This window comes from Parasteatoda tepidariorum, chromosome 3 (genome assembly GCF_043381705.1).
Source record: "Parasteatoda tepidariorum isolate YZ-2023 chromosome 3, CAS_Ptep_4.0, whole genome shotgun sequence".
In the NCBI taxonomy this organism is placed as follows: Eukaryota; Metazoa; Arthropoda; class Arachnida; order Araneae; family Theridiidae; genus Parasteatoda; species Parasteatoda tepidariorum.
In genome coordinates, this window is record NC_092206.1 from 18,429,487 (window position 1) to 18,449,329 (window position 19,843).

A 19,843-nucleotide genomic window follows, 5' to 3' on the forward strand; every position below is an offset into this window, starting at 1 on the left:
AAAAAGGATGTCTCTATATGATAAGTCTATGCTGAATGATACAAAGCTTATATTATTTTTCTTACTCGGAAAATATTATAAAAGTTACTTTTCATCCTTTTTTAATATTTGAATACACTCACATGAATCTCGGCCTTTCAGAAGAAAAAAGATGACTATGGTGGGCGAGTCTATGGTCCATGATACAAAGCTAATATTGCTTTTCATACTCTCACAATATATTCATCAAAGGAGTATTCACTTGGCATGCGATTGCCCTAGATGTGCATGTGAATGTTTAAAAAACGACAAGAACTGTTCGCGGACGCACGAATCACATTAGCGTGCAATCGCATGAGCCAAAATTCAAGAAAGGTTCCAAAGTAAATCGGGGCTGTGGGGCCAGTGTTTACTGAAGGATGTAACTGAGACTTCCCTAACATTTTCAATATTTTTAAATTTTGCCTGAAAAACTCCTTCAATATCGTCAAAACGGGAAAAAAACGATTAGGAGAAGTTTTGAAAACAAAATATATTGCTTTGAAACCGTTCTTTTGATGCAGTAAAATGCAACCACTTGGTTGATGTTCCTTATTGAAACAAGTAAAAGCAATAAATAAAATTTTGTATGATCAACAATTTAAAGACTTTTTAATTTTTTGCAGGTCAACATAATTACTAGATAAAATATTTAACAAAAAATTTTTGCAACCAAAAGTTATGAAAAAATTATACATTACACTAGAAAACTACATAATTAAAAGAATACCTCATTAAAAAGTGCTATATTTGCTTCAGATTCCTTTGCTGTTTATGTAGGAGTAAATAGAATGTAAACTTAATAAAAAATAAACTCAATAAAACACAAAAGCTGCACTTGGTTTTATCATAGCAAATTCAGTACTATCATATTTTCAAGGTATAATAGTTTGCCAATTTTTATTTCAAAGGGCTTGCCATGAAAGTTTTAAAATCATTATATTAAAGAATATTGTCTAGCCAAAATATTTCACAAATCTATGGTTTTGAAAACTGAGGAGCTACTAAAGTAAAATGGAAACACTAAGTGACCCTGACAAAGTAGGCCTAACTTTAAAGACTTGTGACTAACAAAGGGGATAATTCTAGAGTAAATTTATACTTTAAACCTTTTGATAGTTCAGATTCTTAGATTTTTATAGAAAAAAAAAATGAATGATTAACATGGATATTTGAAACTGGTTATTTTAGTGCTTTGAACAATTTGAAAGTAACCTGGCTTCTATAAGTTCCTACAGTGAGGTTTACAAAAGAGATAAGTTTGTTTCTAATTTTTTTTTTAAACCCCCGAATTAAAAAAAAATTAACAGTGAGAGTTCAGATTTCATTCAGAACCATCTGGCACTAAATTTAACGAATTAGGAGTTAGAGTTTATGCAATTCCTAAACAATTTTTAGAAATACATTAAATCCGTTTAGTTTGGTATTTATAAAGGACTATTTCAGAGGTTTCTAGATTATCACAAATCCTTTTATAAATATAGAACTATTAAAAATAAATTAAGAGTGAAAAGATATAAGCATGGTAACTGCAACTTCTTTTAAAATTTTTTGCAATTACTTCATTTGATATTTATAGAAAACATGGGTAAAATCATTTGTTTTGTCTACCTTATCTTGGAGATAAGTGCCAGTGTATTTAATGTCGCATATAATTCACAGTAAATTGCTTAAAATGACAGAACAAAGCTATATTTTAGTCATTTTTCACATAACCATAATTAATTTTTGAAAGACAATTTAATATTAAACTGCAAGCATTAAAAATTTAGTCTTACAATAAAGAAGTTGAAAGATTAAGAATCATAGATTTTCCATTTCGAATGAGAAAATCATTTTTAAAATAGAATAGAACCTTTTACCAAAGGTGATTGTGACACAAAGCAAAAATTCTTGAAAATCTTATAAGCAAAATCAAGAGCATCGAAAAATGGATCTCAATTATGCGATGCAATAATAATGCATAAAAAATATTGGTACTGGTGTAATTGTGAACTGTGGTGTCTTACAGTTCACATTACATTATTTCAAATTGCATAACAAGGCTATACAAAAGTAATATTTTTCCTCATTAATTTTCAAAGATAAAGAATTATATATTTTGTACTTTGAATGGGAAAATTATTTTTAAAATAAAATAGAAAAACTTGCAAAACTTGAAACATGAGGCTTTACATTGTAAAGAACTTTATGTTATCAATCATTTCACACATTATCAAAATTAATTTGTAAACATTTCTGTGCAACTGATTAAAATTAACGTTTCATAATTCTTAATTATAAATACTTTTAAAAAAATGAACATTTAAGTAATTTATTATTTATGTAATGCACATTTATTACAGAAAAAACTGATAAATAAATAAAATCAAAAAAACTTATTTATTTTGGTTTGCTTTAAGAGATTATAAAATTAATGCGGCATATGGAAAATTGCAGTTTGTAGAATCATGTTATACAAATCTTTTAAATATACATAAAAAATTGGTCAAAAATCGAGACCATAGAAACAAAATGACACCTCAGGCAGATCCAACTCCCTTTGGGGACCCCTGCAGTTTGCAGGTAGAAATTAGGATTTTAAGTGAGCAGAGCATTATCCCCAGCACTATTTGATTCAACAATTAGTTCAAATTAGTACTTTCATTAAATTGATTACTTGATTTCATTAAATTGATTTCAATAAATTTGTACAATATAATGCATGTATTTTTTGATGTTGTTTTAAGTTTAATTTTATGCAGTAACAATATCATAAGGATTCATTTTTGTGTAGTAATTAAAAAAAAAACAAAAAAATACTTTGCCTGTCTGATAAAAATAGGATGTAACTACTAACAAAGTTTGGTGTTTTGAAAATTCATTTTTTATTATAAAATTACAAAACCTTTAAAGAGTTTCACACATGAGAATTTGGTAAAACAACAAATTTAGAGCTTTTTTGCAAAACAAAGTTTGTTCCCTGAACAATTATGTTTCAAGAATGATTTCTTGAAATGCCAGGGCCATTAACTTGAAAAGAAATTCAGGGTTTCTTCCGAGAGTCTTTGGATGAGGTTTCTGAACTCTGAAATATAAAGGAAACAGAATACTTAAAAAATATTGTTTTTTAAATTATATAAATTGGTCGATAAAAATTACATATATCTTGAAAAGTGAGAATTCTGTATAATTTTATTCCATACAGTAATTAATTTATGTTTCATTAAATAATTTGACAGTTTAGCTTGTAGGTACATAAGTTGCAAAAAATTCTATAGAAATATGTAAATAATTAAATAAAGATGTGTCATGTTCACTATGATACCAAATGCATGCTTTTGCAAAGTTAATGTATTAATAAAAGTAGGTACAATAAATTAAATACATTTAAAAAACGTAAAACAATTATTACAGGATTTTTTATGTACTGTGTAAATTTTAATGTTTTAAAGATTCTATTAACTCATAAAACGCTAAACTGGATTTCTAAGATGGAAAATGCAATGGAAATTAGTAGAGCTTGTTTGCCTTTCAAAATTTAGCAACTAAATTTCTTAACATTCATGTAGCTTCAGTAATAAATCACACTGAAAAGAAAATGTAGGGTTTGTCAAACAGCTGAATTGCTATTTGTAATTATAATTAATTTTGCAGAAATTTTAAAAATAATGGCAATAGTTCTAAAATTATTGATTTGTCATAAAAGGAAATCAGGTGAAAAGTTGAAACAAATAAATTGTTTGAAAATAAAAAATACTCTTCAAATAATAATGAAAAAAATCCTTTAATAATATGAAAAAAAAATCAATAATTGCAACTTTTACTAGCTTAAAATTATTAATTAATTTTACAAAACATTTAAAAAGATTAATTTATTTTTGTTCTTTCCTTCCTTTATTTTTCGTAATTGAGAAAATTTGAGTATTGGAAAAAATGTTTACTTAATTTTTATTGTACATCACTAATATTTGGAGAAAATATAAAATCATAACTTTTTAAATAAAATGAACACAAATATAAAATCATAAATATACTTCAGTTTATCTCTTCCCCATTATTCTTGAAGTTTAAGAATAAAAACAAAACAGATACGTATTTAAATTTGAAAAGACCTCAAAAGAGATGGTCGGTAATATTTTCACTGGCATTGCAATTAAAAAAGCAATGTAGATGGTACATAAATAATTTCATTATAAACACCGAGAAGAATATTTACAATTTTATTATAAAAAAAAGAGAAATAAAAAAAGGAAATCAGTACAAACTTGTTTATTGAAGAACTTTTTACTTTTCATTCAGTATCAAGTAATGTGTCATGATCATAGTTCTAAAAGAGTTAAATGGGTGGATTACATAGCAATAAAAAAAGCTGTGTTGAAAACTAGACTATTGACGAAATTGATAATTTTGTTTTATGTACGAAATACTGGAGGTCAATTTGTTACAGTAAATAATAAAATCTGTTATAGTAAATAAAAAAAATGATCCTCAAGAATTTTTTAGCATTAGAGTTTTTCTCATTTGTAAAGATGGTATAGGTTTAAATTTCAAAGTTGCAATATTTCTAGTAGAAATATTGCAAAACATCTTCTAAAAGTTTAACTTTTCCAGTCTTCAAAATGAACATTTTAATCAACCTGGAAGTAACAGAGTACAAAATTTGAGAAAGTTTATTTGCATACAGGGTTATAAAGGCTAACAAGATAATCTAAATCTTTTCCTTGATGAAGGTGCTAATAAATTACTTTCCAAGTCTGAGAGCTATTTAAATTGAGAGGAAAGTTTGCTAATTTTCAACCCAATTATTGCAGGTTAAAAAATACATATAGTTTAGTTTTTTGCTACCATTTTTGAAGCTCTTGTATGAAATGTTTAGTATACATTTAATAAATATTTATAGATGGAAATATTATTTTTTTTTATCTACATTCTTTAGTACTTCAACAAATAGTTTACAAAATGGCAAAACAAGCTGAAAATTATGTTTTGAAAAAAGTAATCATGTATTGAAAACAAGGCACAAATAAATTTGTTTTCATTGTCACTGCAATAATTGTATATGTAAAGAATTGTGTTAGCATACATAGACATGCACCAGACTAGTAATTCATCACATTAAAAATAAAATACACCATACCACTAGCCATTTTAACATACATAGATGCAACTATTTAGAATGAAAGATAATTTTTATTTTAAAGTCTGAAAAATATTTCCTCATGGAAATCCCCATGGAATAATATTATCTATTTAAAAAAAAAGCAAAACAAAGTTTCAGTATGCAATTATTGCAATTTTCAACACAAATAAAGTAAAATAATAAAGCATGCTTCATTAACAGATTATACTTACAAACAACACTTCAGAATTCACCACGTTTTTCACGTCAGGAGAAGCTTGACTAGTATCCATGAACATTTTAGGAATATCTGATCCAAAATATATTTTACTGTTTTGAGAAATGGCTTCAAGTTTCTTAAGCTCCAAGTATTCAGGTGTTAAAAGAAGCTAATGAAATGAAATGACATATATAATAATATTAAAATAAAATAAATTCTTAATAGATAGTTAAAGTTATAATTACACACACAGTATATTAGTATAACATTGTAACATTTTAATAGAAAAGACATTTATAAATTGATGCAGTTCATTGTGTAAGTTTCCTTTTGAATTTAGTTTATGCATTTATCTTGTTTGCTTAATAAGGTTAAATGAATTAATTTGGTAATAAAAGTAAATTTGGTTGCTTAAATGTTGAAAAAAAATACTACAATACTAACCATTATTTAGCAAAACAAATTTAATTTATAAATAGATTTATTACAATAAATATGCAAGCATAAATAAAACCAGAGATAACAGTTAATTATAATGTCAAGAAAATTTGAAAGTAAATTTAAAAAAAAAAAAAAAAAAAAAAATTAACAAGCACTTCTTTCGGCTACTTTACAAAGAATATTGAGGTATATAAGCCTCAATCACACAGCAGTTAAGGGACTGAACTATAATTATGAAATTCTAAGACACAAATTAACTTGACAGGGAAGCATAAGCAGTTGATGCACAATGTTGCTTGTAATGAAAATATGGAGCCTTAATCTCCATGAGCCTTCTAGTCGCCGACTGACTGTTGCGGGAATGTCCCCCCCCCTTTTTTTCGATACATATTAATTTTAAATCTGAATGTTAAAGAAAAAGTTTACTTTTTAAGGAGCCATTTTAAGAAGTCCACTTTTAAAATTGATAACAATTTTGACTTTATTTTATTTTGAATGTTTAATTTTTTAAAAAAAATTTAGAGCCTACGACACAAAAATCTAAAGTAATAATTAAGTAATTAAAATAATAAAGCAATTAAAATTATTGGCGCATTAAACAAACTACCGAATTTTGCATTACTGCTGTGCATATTGCATAAACCACATACCAAAACATTCAACTAGCAATTAAAAAAAAGGGTGCAAAAAATAATAATGAATAAGTGGGATATATAGCAAGGAAAGATATTTTAATAAGATTGTTGGCATACCTTGTTTCCTTCAGCTTGTTGTTTCTTGGTATAAGATTCAGATTCAGCTCTAGTTTTTTGCCTTGAAAAAGCCATTTCATCTAAAAATACAAAACACTATTATAAGAATTGTAAATCGCCATATTTAACTATTTTAAACTTAAAAAATATTACACTACAGTAGAAAACAATTAAAATTGATTCAGATAAGTTAACAATAAAATGACTTCATAAGTAGAAAAAAAGGTTTTCCAGTAGTAAAAATGATCTTGATACACAAGGTAATCAAAAATTAGACATGATACTCAATTAAAATAAAAATACTAAAATAGCATGGTGATACAAATTCGTCAGCATATTATAAGGTAATAGTACATTTGCACATGTTTATCCATTCAAATTAATATTCATACATTGGACTTCAGATAGGAAACAAATATGGGGGATATATGAAATAAGACAGATTCATATAGAAAACAAATATGGGGTAGATATAAACAGGGATAAATTCATACAGAAATCAAATATGGGACACATATGAACTGGGGCAGATTGATATATAAAACAAACTTTCCCAGTGTTTTCACTACAGCGCGAGAACGCGAGTATCTCACATATTTTTTTCTTTTCTAGCTATAAAAAATTATTAACGCGAGAAGTTCGCGCACTCTAGTAATCAATTTCAAAATGCGAAAATTTTGGAAAAAATTTCGTATTTTGCCATTTTGAATAAAATCCGTTTCACTTTTCTTCCTTGATCTTTCATTATTTTGAACATCGTTCCTTGTTATCTAGCTTCCCTATTTACCAGTATTGTTCAGAACTGGTGCAAACAGCAGAACAACACCCCCGAACCACGGAACCCCTTTCAGAACACATTTCTCTGCAACCACGTGTTCACCGTAGGTAAGGTTTCTTCATGTAAGACGTTTACATTTCTTGTGCATGAATGTAAGATGGACAAATACCTTGTTAAGGCGACATCTTCTACTCCGTAACAGACAAATGAAAATGAAGCAAATGACGGTAGAAACGGTCAAAACGAAACAAATACGGAAATATAATAGCTGATGAAAAAGTATTCAATTAGAAGATGTTAAAAATGTATTATAGTTAAAGAAATAATTTTTTTCCAAGTCTATTCGTGTTTTTTTTTTTTTCAATTTTAAGAAATCTCACTTAACGTTTTGAAATCTCACCCTGTTTTTGAAGAAGGGTGAGAAATTCTCTCCCATTTTTTATCTGTAATGAAAACACTGTTTCCCCCCAAAAAATGTAGAAAAATGCCATTTCTAAAATATATTTTTCTTTCTAGTAATTAAAAACTTCATTCTGAAAAATAAATGCAAAAAGCTTTTGATGTGTCTAGTCTATTCTATTCAATTTTAACATTAATGGTGATAATGACTTTTGCATATAGCTAATATCTGAACCAAAGTAAAATCAGCATTTCTTCAGTCCTAAGGTCTTAAACTTACCTTCAAGAAGAGACATCTTTTTCAAGGACTCTTTCTCCATGATTTTTTGCTCATATTGAATTTTAGCAACTTCTGCATTCTTTTGAGCCTCTAAAAAAATAAATGAAAAATACATTTTTGTAGATTGACACATATATAATTAGTTCAAATGAGCTACAAGAAGCTTTATTAACATAATTAGTTGATACATAGACAATTTCACTAGAATTTAATTTACTTTAGATGCACGACTTGAAACTTTTAATGCTACAACTTTCTTGATAATCAAATATCAGAAGAAAAAAAAGATAAGTTATTTGAATAAAAAAATTTACGAAATATATAATTTTTTTTTCAAAGTTAAAATTATATTTTGTTGAAGATCATATGATATTGTACCCAGTGGAATGAAATGGATGTAATTAATTATACAATTAATGTTGTCAATTATTATTCTTCAAAAAAAATTGAAACAAAGAATTTTATATAAAAAAGGGAGAAATTTCCTAATTATGCATTTTCACTCGCAACAAACTTCATTTTACTGATTTCAGGAATTTAAAATTGATAGACAAAACATTAAACAATATATTGAAAATATTTATGACTAATTGATTGAGCAAGAACTAATAGAGTGATTATTTTCCCCCCCATTTAGAATGCATAAGAATCAAAAATGTACCAATAACAGCCTTTTTTCTTTCAGTTTCAGCATCTTTTTCAACAACTTTTTGCCTTTGAACTGCAATTAATAGTTTTGTTTTTTCACTCTCCCTGTAAAGAAAATAAAAATGCCATGCCATCACAAAATTCATAAATTCTAAGTTAAAAAAAAAAAAAAATAATTAATCATGTTACTTCATTACTGTCCTCATATTAAAATTAAGTTAAACTCTGAGCAAAATGTTAAACTAAGCTTTACAAAATTTTTAATGCAAAAACTATTGCTATAGATAAGTTTATTACCCAAAAAGCATTAGAATATGAAATATCAAAATTCATAAAAATATCTTCTCAAAAACTAATGTTTCTAATTTTGTAAAATATTTTTTAAAGATATTTTGTTACTAATCAAAAATATAAGATCAAATTTCAAAAGTAAAAATACAATAATTCTACATTTCATAACTAATTAAGCTTTGGAAAAGGACCCGTGTGTACTTTTTAAAATTACAATAAATTTCTTTACATAATTGTTTAGATTAAAGACTGGTGCAGAGAAAATATGGAAATGCTAAGGCATCATACTTAGCATGTTTTAACTATTAGTTTTACTGCACAAAAAATAATTAAAACTCTTACCTTTCCCCTTCCAAACATTAAATACATACTTGCATCATTAAAATGTAGCATCATAAAAATATTACAAAAGTATGAAGATCAAATGCCAGAGTATGAAAGTTTCAATAACTGGCTAATTATAAAGCTATTTTTATTCAACTAAAAATACTAAGTAATTTAACACCAACCCTCATCAAGTAGTTGAAAGTAGCACTTCTTGGGCAATTTTACACAAAAATTTCTTCACCAAATAATCTCTTGAAACAAGGTGAAGGAAAAATGGTTTTTTGTATGAAAAAAAAGGACTTTTTGAAATAAGGAAATGAAAAACTTTAACTTCTATTTTATTTTTATAAACAGGTAATAAATAATCAATGTGCCCCCTTTGTTTCACACAAATATTTAGATGGTAGATCTACTCTTCCCACAAGCAATTGTCAATGTCCAATATAAACTTCATTAAACATAAACTAATTAAATGTGTGTTTTTTTTTAAATATACCACATTATAGTCTCTTAAAAGAAAAAACTAAGACAAGGAAAACCAAAGTCACAGAAAGCGAAAGAGAAATTTTTTTATCCCTTTTTTAAAATCTTTTTTTAATAGAGAACTTTTAGAGAATTTTTTAATAAATATTTATTAAATAAATAAATTTTTTATGAAACAGATTTTACTTTAATCAGCTTATTTAATATCAAATTTAAAAAAAAAATAATTCAAAGTAGGGAATACTACTTAAGTGTATAACCTAAAAAATACATGGGGGGGAAAAAAAGACACTGAATGTTGGGTGATGGGCTACATATACCTGCCATTTATAATAATGGTAACCATTAATTATTCAAGTATTTTTCATCAAAGAAAACTAAATAAAATATGAACTTTGTAATTAATTTCAACAAATACTAAATTATAATCACATTAAAAGTGTGGAATAAATGTATTTCCAACTTTGCCATCATGTACACAAAGGGAAAAAAAAAAGAAAAAAAGGAGGGGGAGGGGAGGTGCTTAATCATTTCATGATGAAATGGCTGATTTGACATAAATCACAATTTTCCACAATAACAATTTTTGTAGGGGAAAAAATTAAAACAAATAATAGATTAAAGATAGCATTAATATACTTACATAAGCTCATAGTTTTTCCTTATAGTCTCTGGTATTTTAGGTTTTGTTACCCTAACAGCTTGAATGTATAAACCTGGAGCCATTTTATTCAAATCTTTTTGAAGAGCAATTTTCAGATTTTCATCAATTTGATCTAGGGAAATAAATTGTTTGATTTCAAATTTGTATAATTTAAAATATAAATAATTTTATTGACCACAAAACTGAATTCCAATTGAAATAAGACAATAAAAAAAAAACCCTTAAGAATTTGTTTAATTTGGAGGAGTGTATTATTGCATATAATTATCTAACAGAAAAAGCTGAAATAAACACACCTGCATTTAAAAGAAAGACAATTTGCACATTAAATTTTGATAAAAATTATTATGCGCACATTAAAATTGGATAATTTGTTCAGATTTATGAAACAAAAAAAAAAAAAAAAAAAAAAANAAAAAAAAAAAAAAAAAAAAAAAAAAAAAAAAAACCCTAAAGATGCCAAAATAAGAACATAAATGTTGCACACACATTTAAAAGAAAGACAATTTGCACATTAAATTTTGATAAAAACTATTATGTGTACATCAAAATTGGATAATTTGTCAGATTTATGAAACAAAAAAAACCAAAAAAAAAAACCCCTAAAGATGCCAAAATAAGAACATAAATGTTGCACACATGTTACTGAAACTTGGCAGTGTCACTTATTCCTCCTGGAGACTAACGACAGGGCAGATGCACTTCACATGGAGTCTCGTTTGAACCAGCTGCCCTTGTATACATTCTGTTGTTAAGCCTTATTAAACAGCTATTACATTACATTAATTGTGTTTATCTGTAACCCTTAGACACCACCATGCCACAACATAGATATCTTAAAAATAGTTACGTGAAACAAGAATGTCAGAAATTTTAAGAACCTGTATATAGCTCTACTTTAAATATTCTAAATATTGAACAATTAAAAACTTTATAAAATTTACTTTAACTTCTTATTTCCACAGAATGGTTTTCCTAATTACAGTCCCCCCCCCTCCAAAAGAAGCTATGTTAATTTTTTTCTTCTTAATTTATTTTTAAAAGCTATTTAATAACAAATTTGTAAATACTTATTCAGTACTCTTTAGGCAACATTATTTGCAGGATAGTTTGCAATAGTGTCCTCGAATTATTACATCCACTGATATTTGTATCTCTATAACAAGAGTATCGTGCAGCAAAAATGAAAAAACCAGATTTCCCAGAAACTGCACAAATATTTTTTTTTTCAATTACAGTATAATTTTGTTAGTTTAAGTTTAAAAAATACTATAAGATAAAGAAAAACAAAATTATAAAATAGTTTATAACGAATTAAATAAAAGATATTTACAAGCTCATTTTAATCATAAATTTAAATCAATACACTTACCAAATAAATCAATATATACTTCATGTAAATTATGAACACTGCAAAATTGGTTCAATTCATGGTGAACTTTGTTGAAAATTAAGGCTTTATCATAATCAGCAGTGTAATTTCGTACAATATCATATACTGCAATATAAAAACAAGTTAATAGTTAAAAATAAAGTTTGTAAGCAAGAGGAATTATCAGGAAATAACAAATTTTGAGCACATATATTTTTTAATTGGTTTAATTAAATATATTTTCAGATTACATAAATTTTAGACCTTATTTCGAAAGTCTTTCACACACAAAGTTATTACAAGATTTTATAATACGATTCTTTTGTTATGCAATAGAGTTAATTCATTGATTTTTATGGAAGTTACTAGAATGCAGATACATAATGGTTGAGGTGAAGTGAAGCTTGTGCAATTTGTTAAATTTGCAGATCATTTAAGCAGTTATTTTTACTATTAAGGGGTAATCTTAAAACTATTTTAAAATAATCATTATATCCCAATCAATGGCCAAACTTGTTAAATATTTCTGCTAAATTGTCTTAGACACTTAAAATATAAAAAATATACTAATATAAGACATAATAATCATTTGAATTTCTTTTATTCACAAAATAGGATATTTTATTAAATTAAAAGGTTTAAATAATCAGATGTATTCCTCCAGCTCGAATTTTTCTTATTTGTTCCATGAATTACTATGATTGAACATTATAAATAGCAATGATTACTAACAATACTAAAAAAAAGCATAAGTCTAAAATCATTCATTATAATGAAAGCATAGATAAATTTCACTAATTTTAAACATAGAAAAAGATAAAAAAAAAACATATTTAGAAGCAACTTACCACTATTTGAATCTAAAACATTAACCACTTCAATTCGGTCAAAATATATCATAACACCTCCACTATAATAAAAAAATTTATGCCAATTTTTTAATTGTTGCACTACGAAAATTGCTATTGAATAGAATACAAACATTAAAAATATAAGACTGCAAACTAAAATACGTGCAGAACTGCCAATGGGTTAATCATTGTTTTTTTAAGAAAAAAAGCAGTAAAATTTTTTTTGTAAAACAAAATCAGAAATATTTCATATACAAGAAAAAAAAAATGAAAGATATGATCTAGAAAAAGTAAAGTAACATTTTATAAATAGCAACAGTGCAGAATATAGGAATTTATTTAAATTAATTACTTTTTTTTTTAACGTTATCCATTTAATCCTTTGGCCTGTGATGCCTTAACTCAGTTCAGGGAAAGCAAACGTGCAAATTTTGGAACACACTACCTGAGCTTGGGCAAGAGAAAAATTGGTGTTTCGATTTTGTTAAGTCTGAACTCAGTTCATCCAATGCATAATATGCAATTTAAAATAGATGAAGATACTCATTTTTAAATTTTTATGCATAAAATTTGGCAGTTTTTAACCATTTGTCAGATTTTTTTAATTTTGCAGTTCAAAGGAATCTGAGAGATGCGAAATTCGTGACAGTTGATATAAATAATAATATTGTTGTATTAGTTTAATATATTTATCTTCAAAATTGTGTCGTTTGATTTATTTTGCTATAATCAGGGTGGACACTCAAATCAGATTTCACTGATTTTTCCAGGTTTTCCAGAAAAAAATCTTAAAATTTCCAGGTTTTTGTTTCCTTTTTCTTATAAAGTATAGGATGTGTACAAGAAAAGTGTCTACATTATAAAATATTTTATCCAAAATGTTATTTTTTTAACATATCATCTTGAAAAAAATAATTTATTTTGACAATTTTCAAAATTTTTTTATTTATTTTTTAATGTTTTGGTACAAAATTTTGAATCAAAAATCATATATTGACCAACGAAGGAGCCTTTTTTTTAAAATTAAAATATGTTATAAGAGGTTAAAATGAAATAGAAAAAATTAGCATTGATGCAACAATTGTAACAATTTGTCGACAAACATTGCTGTTAGCGATTGTAAAAAAATGTGTGATTGGTTGGTTTGCTCAGAAAAAATAATTCGCAGATTTCTTTGAACGGGAGTAGAAAAGCTTTCAGAAAAAGAGTGTGATATAAAATCTATTATCATAAAATTATAACCAACTAATTTTTGGAGAATTTTATAAAGTTAAAAATACAAAAACATTTTGTCAAAATAGAGAAACCACCAAAGCATCGGAACAAACTTGAGCCATAAATGGATTCAGCCCAAGGACAGAATTTAAAAACAGAAGCTAATAACCTAATCCCTTTTTCCACCAGAATCTTTCCTAAATTTCCATAGCGGTCAAAGGTTTCCACATTTGTTTAGCAACCGTGGGAGAATTTTATATGGCATTCTAGTTTAACAGAACTATAATGGAGCAAATTTTGATGCAAGCAAAGTATCGCTAAGTTGATGATATTTCAACTGTTTGGCGATACATTTCCGTTTAAAAAAAAGTGAGTAAAATGGATGAAATAATTTAAGAAAATTAGCAAATAATTTAAATTAGTGAAATTTAAAAAATTATGAATGGAAAAAGTTTCCAGCTTTTTTTTTTAAAATTCACTGATTTTTCCAGGTTTTTATCCAAATTTCCCTGATATTTCCAGGTTTTTTCCAGTATAAAAAAATTCCCTGATAATTCCAGGTTTTCCAGGTAGGTGGCCACCCTGATAATTTGAGCAAAAATTACTGTAATCCATTAATATTTCCCATACATGTGAAAATATTGAATATAGTAGTTATCTCGATTAAATATGTTCCTTTTTTTAAAATGATCAATTTCTAACATTTTGATGATAATTAAAAAGTAAAAAAATCAATTTTTAGCGTGTTTGTTTAAAAATATATTCCACAGGTAAGCGGTTCAACTCTGCCATTGAATTTATGTTTTTGTGTACTCCCCTATCTAACAGTTGGAAAATATTAGATTAGATTATCCATATACATAGCTGCCAACCTGAAGAGGAAAAATTACATTTATTGCAGTACCTAAAATGCACACATTTTAAAATATTTACCTAGTACCACATGGTACATTCTTTACTTCATCTGTTTGCAAGGTGACCTAAAAACAACAAAACACTATTATAGATATTATTTTTAAAATAACAAAATAAATAGGTAACAGCATAACCTTTTAATTTATTATTTCATAATCTATTTTCAACATTTTTCCTTTAAATACAATTATAAAATTGAGTTATTCATATTATAATTATATTATTCATATTATTATAATTGAGCAACTCATAGATTAACTTTCTTGTTTAAGTTTTAGAAATCTTAATTTAAAGCCTGCTACACTAAATTTAAAAACAGAATAAAAAGCAGGAAACATGGGGATACAATGTAAATAAATAAAACTGGTATACATTACTTGAATGGATCGATATGTAGTTATAAAAGGAATCATCATATGAAATCCAGGCGAACTGGTTTCTTTTAGTAATGCACCTCCCTAAATCAAAGTAAACTTTTCAATAATTTCATTCATTTATTGGTACTAAAAAATATTTAAATATGATGCTTATAAATAATAATAATAAAATAGCAATTGAACAAAATAACATAACCTTTCTTTTTTTTAAATTTAATTATATTTAATGTTTTAAATAAATGTTTTTAACCAAAATCGAAAGCAATTTATACATACCACATAGTTAAGATTTTATAGTTAATTTAAAAATAGGAAATAGCTGTAATTTTAAGGTTAACTTTAATTAAACCTTTTTTACAACAATCTTTAATGTGTGTATTATACAGAAATAAAATAAACTCTTACCCTATAATAAACACCCATATGACCTAAAATAAATAGAAAATAAGTTTTATAATAAGCACAATAGATAAAAATGAAACATTTTAAAATAACAATTACTAAATTGCTCTGTTTACCAGAGATTGAGAAAACCAAAGACAATTTGAGTATTATTTCATGTTAGTTTATCATTAGTTAGCTTCTGTTCTTTAAATTAATAAAATTAGTAAGCTTGAGACACACATAAAACTAATTTAATAAGCCAACAATATACACAATGATTTTAATGATTTTTCAATTTTAAAATGCAGTTATATGAATTTAATCAAAATTAATTTCCTCAAGGTCAATTTTTAAGTGCAGACATTCTTAGGTATAGGTAAGAAAACATATTATAGAATTTCTACGAATTTTTGATTTGGATTAACCAACCTTAAATTTGTAACTAAGATAGACAGATAAAAATTTTAAAATGTTATGCAGCAGGGGTGTCCAAGTCAGAATTCCGGAAATTTTCTTGAGTTTAAAAAATAAAGAAGTTTAAATTGAAAACTTAGAAAAAAATTTCAACAAGGTTTTTTCCTTTTTCTCAATATTTCCTAGTTTACTTAAAATATATTGAAATTTTTACACATACATGTACCATTTACACATACCTATGATGACCTGGAGAAGTAATTAAAATTTACAAATATGTCTCTGTTTCTTGAGTTTATGATTATAACAACTATTTACTGATAAAAATGAATATTAATCATGAATATAAGCTTATAAAGTATCTCTCTGGCTCTCCCTTACAAACAAATAAAATAAACTGTGTTTTTAAGTTCTACCTTTGAAAATTTGATTTCCGGAAACTTCTGTGATCAATGATTTTTTTAAACATCTGGACCTTCGATCTCCGGAAACTTCCGGATAACTGTTAGCGAAAAATCCGGAAATCCAGATTTTTTCTGGAGCACAATCAGCCCTGATGCAGTTAAGTGATTTAAAACATTATCTATTTATTACGATTAACATGTGACCGTATAGATTTAAATTTAAGATACAACATAAGGGAAAAGAAAAGATAAGTTAGACTGATTTAAGTTACCAAGTGAAAACTAACTTATTAGTACAAGTTAATTCAGGCAAAAATAATTGCTGACATTATTAGAGTTACAATGTTTATTAATTGTAAATTCTAGGTTAGATAATTTTGACAATCTAGTGAAGAGGTTTGCCCGCATGGCATGTACAGAATATTACGAACAAATTATTTAAATATAAGATAATTGTAGAAGCACTTAATAAATATCTAATTTAAGGGAGAAAAGAAACATATTTTAAAAAAATTTATAGATTCTCCTGGGATAAATCAATATGAAGCCCCGCAACAAGAGCTCCTCCATCCTCTTCTAGTTCCAGCAACCAAAAAACTTTCCGAATGAGAATAAAGAGGAAAAACCTTCGTTGCCCCAACTTTTGCAGCAGCGCTGTTAAAAACCTTTCTGCTAACCCATCTCAGCTTGATTTGTTAATATTGCTATAAAATTAGAGTTTAATTAAAGTGCCTAACTATGAAATTAAATAAAACACATTCATGAATATAATAATTATTAAATCACTAACCATGTCACAACTTAATTAGTACCAATAATCGATTGTATTGATATATAATATCATTTAAATTTTACCAGCACAAACAGATATTTGACTAGAATAATAATAATAATAAAAAAATAAAACTACTAAAACGGCAGTCATCCAAAATTTGCCAAATTTTTTGAGATATTAGGTCATAAAATACTGAAAACATATCCCTCAAAAATTACTGAATTTAACAAATATATTCACATGTTCGATAAAACAACATACCTTCATCAATCTTGTGAAGAGAAAAATTTCCCATAATGAACATTAAAACTGCAACAACAGCTGCAACTACTGCAGATGGTGTAGTCATGATCTAAATTGTAAAAGAATAAACTTCTCAGCAGAAATAAATTAAATGTAAAAAGGTAGCTTTTTATAAATTATTTTTTTTAAAAATTAAAACAGATTGTTTGATTTAAATCAAATAATTTATTAAAAAAAATAATTGATAAAAAAAAATTTTTTTTTGTTAAAAAAATTGAATTAAAAATTTACGAGATACTAAAAAAAAAATTTTTTTTAACAGGTAAACACCGAGCTTCTCATTCTTTGCCTCGGAAGATGCTGCTCGTTTAACATTACTCAGAGGGCACCTGGCGAGCAACATTACCTCCAACACACTGCCATAGGCAATCGTTCATAGAGTGGGTCACAATCACACAACAGAGGATAACACACAGACAGAAACATTCATGCCCTGAGCAAGATTCAAACCAGCAACCATTTGCTTTACATTTAGGCATGCTGACCACCTTGCCTCTAATTGTATAACATTAATATTGTACATTAGCACCATATTACCTAGTGACATTGAATGACCTCAAACAAGATGATGTAATGAATTTTCAGAACAGACAGATTCATAATAGTTGAAGATGGCACAAGAAATAATAATTATTTTTTGTTTAGTCAGATAAGTTTGCAAGAATTAGTCACTAAATTGCTGTTAGATATCAGCTATTATTGCAAATTTCTTTTTTATCTTGAATTATCTAAGTACAGTTAGTATAGTAAAGCATAAATTAAAGCACAGAAATGGATGTTGCTTTACTCTACATAGCACAAAGTATACCCAATTCTTACAGGAGTTATCAGATTATTAATATTTACTTTAAAACTTACACACACATATATATTCAAAGTTTTAGTGTACATAAAATGAATATTTACTGTAGTGTTCGAAATACTATGTTTAATATTAATCCCAAATGATCTGTTGCTATATCATGAAAAATTTATTTTTAATTCCTTTAAGCAATACAACCCTTACTCAAAACGATTAAGGCTAAACAGTAACTCAAACAGTTAAGTTACTGATCTAGTTCTACCTAACCATAATAATTGAAACTCGCGAAGATTAAGCGTTTTCTAAATAAAAAGTAAAATAGACTAAAGAATGATAGTTTATTTGAAACCTTTAGTTCAAATTAATTGTTCTTTAAACAATGTAACTGCCTTAAAAAAGTTGCTTTATATTGCCTACTATATAATTTTTTTCATTTAATTTGAATGAAAGATGAATAAATTGTGTAAAATTATGGTTCAACCTAGCCAACCTTTAAAAGAATTTTATAATAAAATAATATTTAAGTACTTTGCAGCTTTAACTGTTAAATTCTTAGGGGATATTTCTGTATCATGATCTGTCCTGCCAAATAGATTTTAAACCAACAATTTTTAAAAAAAAAAACATACATGTTTGCTAGGGAGTGACTACAAGTTATATGTTTACAACTTTTCCTTTCTGTGAAGGTTTTTTTAGTTTCTAACGGACCGCAGCCCGGAAGTTGCCAAGACTTGGAGAATATTATGTCACAGATCAAAGCTCCCCATTAACTACATTTCCTTATTAAGTCTATCTTCATTTCTTATTATTATAGAAAATCTCAAATTTAAATATTTTTCCTGATATTTGTAAGAACATAAAAATCGCTTAAATAAGAGGGGTACAAATCTCAAATTTTTACTCTAAACATTTAATCACTAATAGAAGATAAAAATATATGAGCAAAGTGTTTATAATCACATAGCTAACGATTTCACGCAATTTAAATTAATATAACCTTTAGTCAAACTTCAGCATTGGTAGAAAAAAAATACAGAGACACACACAAGACTGATTTAAAATTAGTTATTAAATGAACAGTTGTTTACACTATTAAAAAACATATATTGTACATAATACAAATAGAGAAAATATACAGAGGCGTATCTTACTGAAGAAATATACTTGAAATACAAATGTACACAAAACTATTCACTATTATGAAACAACTATGAGTGAGAGAAAAATTACGCTATATATTATATTTATGAATTAGACATTACAAGATATGCGCGACTGAAATCGCAATAACCAAGTTATTTTATTCCTTAACATCTTATCACAGCCGGGAAAAACAAAAAGCAAATTTTTAATCCGATTCCGATACCAAGTGATTGGCGAAATCACACACTATGCAAAGTACTTCGTTTCAGTTCTCTCAGATCAAACATTGAAGAGACCGCCGTAGCCGCGTGAAATGCGCAATGTAACCCGCGCCAAATCGGTGAAGAGTGTCCCTTTGCCAATAGCGATAAATAATGCTAGTTAGTTGCTTCTTAGTGTGAATGAGCATTTAGTGTAAGCTGTAAGTGTTATGTAAACTTTTTAAATTTAAAAAGTGGAAGTTAAAAAATGATAAAAATAAGCAGC

General features: G+C 26.6%; 1 protein-coding gene across 2 annotated transcripts; it reads right to left on the reverse strand.

Annotated features, from left to right (window-relative positions):
* Positions 1 to 2,861: 2,861 nt before the first annotated feature.
* LOC107457365 (erlin-2-B) lies at positions 2,862 to 19,697 on the reverse strand. 2 transcript variants are annotated; one of them, XM_016075516.3, is made up of 14 exons: positions 19,366 to 19,697; positions 17,371 to 17,461; positions 15,538 to 15,560; positions 15,133 to 15,213; positions 14,774 to 14,820; positions 12,623 to 12,684; positions 11,775 to 11,900; positions 10,382 to 10,514; positions 8,651 to 8,742; positions 7,990 to 8,079; positions 6,533 to 6,612; positions 5,353 to 5,508; positions 4,266 to 4,327; positions 2,862 to 3,085 (listed from the first exon to the last, which is right to left on the reverse strand). In XM_016075516.3, the coding sequence occupies exons 2-13, from the start codon at positions 17,456 to 17,458 to the stop codon at positions 4,292 to 4,294; spliced, it is 1,014 nt and encodes a 337-aa protein (XP_015931002.1). In that variant the 5' UTR covers positions 17,459 to 17,461; positions 19,366 to 19,697; the 3' UTR covers positions 2,862 to 3,085; positions 4,266 to 4,291. The 2 variants fall into 2 exon arrangements, with proteins under 2 accessions (XP_015931002.1, XP_015931001.1); XM_016075515.3 differs by lacking the exon at positions 4,266 to 4,327 and having other exon boundaries at positions 19,366 to 19,646.
* Between the last annotated feature and the right edge of the window lie 146 nt (positions 19,698 to 19,843).

Bases quoted from the DNA above. Each gene is read 5' to 3' on its own strand.
- LOC107457365 (XM_016075515.3), bottom strand. From the start codon at position 17,458: ATGACTACACCATCTGCAGTAGTTGCAGCTGTTGTTGCAGTTTTAATG. The intron at 15,214-15,537 runs GTAAGAGTTTAT...ACTTTGATTTAG, and splicing joins ATATGGGTGTTTATTATAGG to GGAGGTGCATTACTAAAAGA. The intron at 3,086-5,352 runs GTAAGTATAATC...TTTATATTTCAG, and splicing joins TGAATTCTGAAGTGTTGTTT to AGTTCAGAAACCTCATCCAA.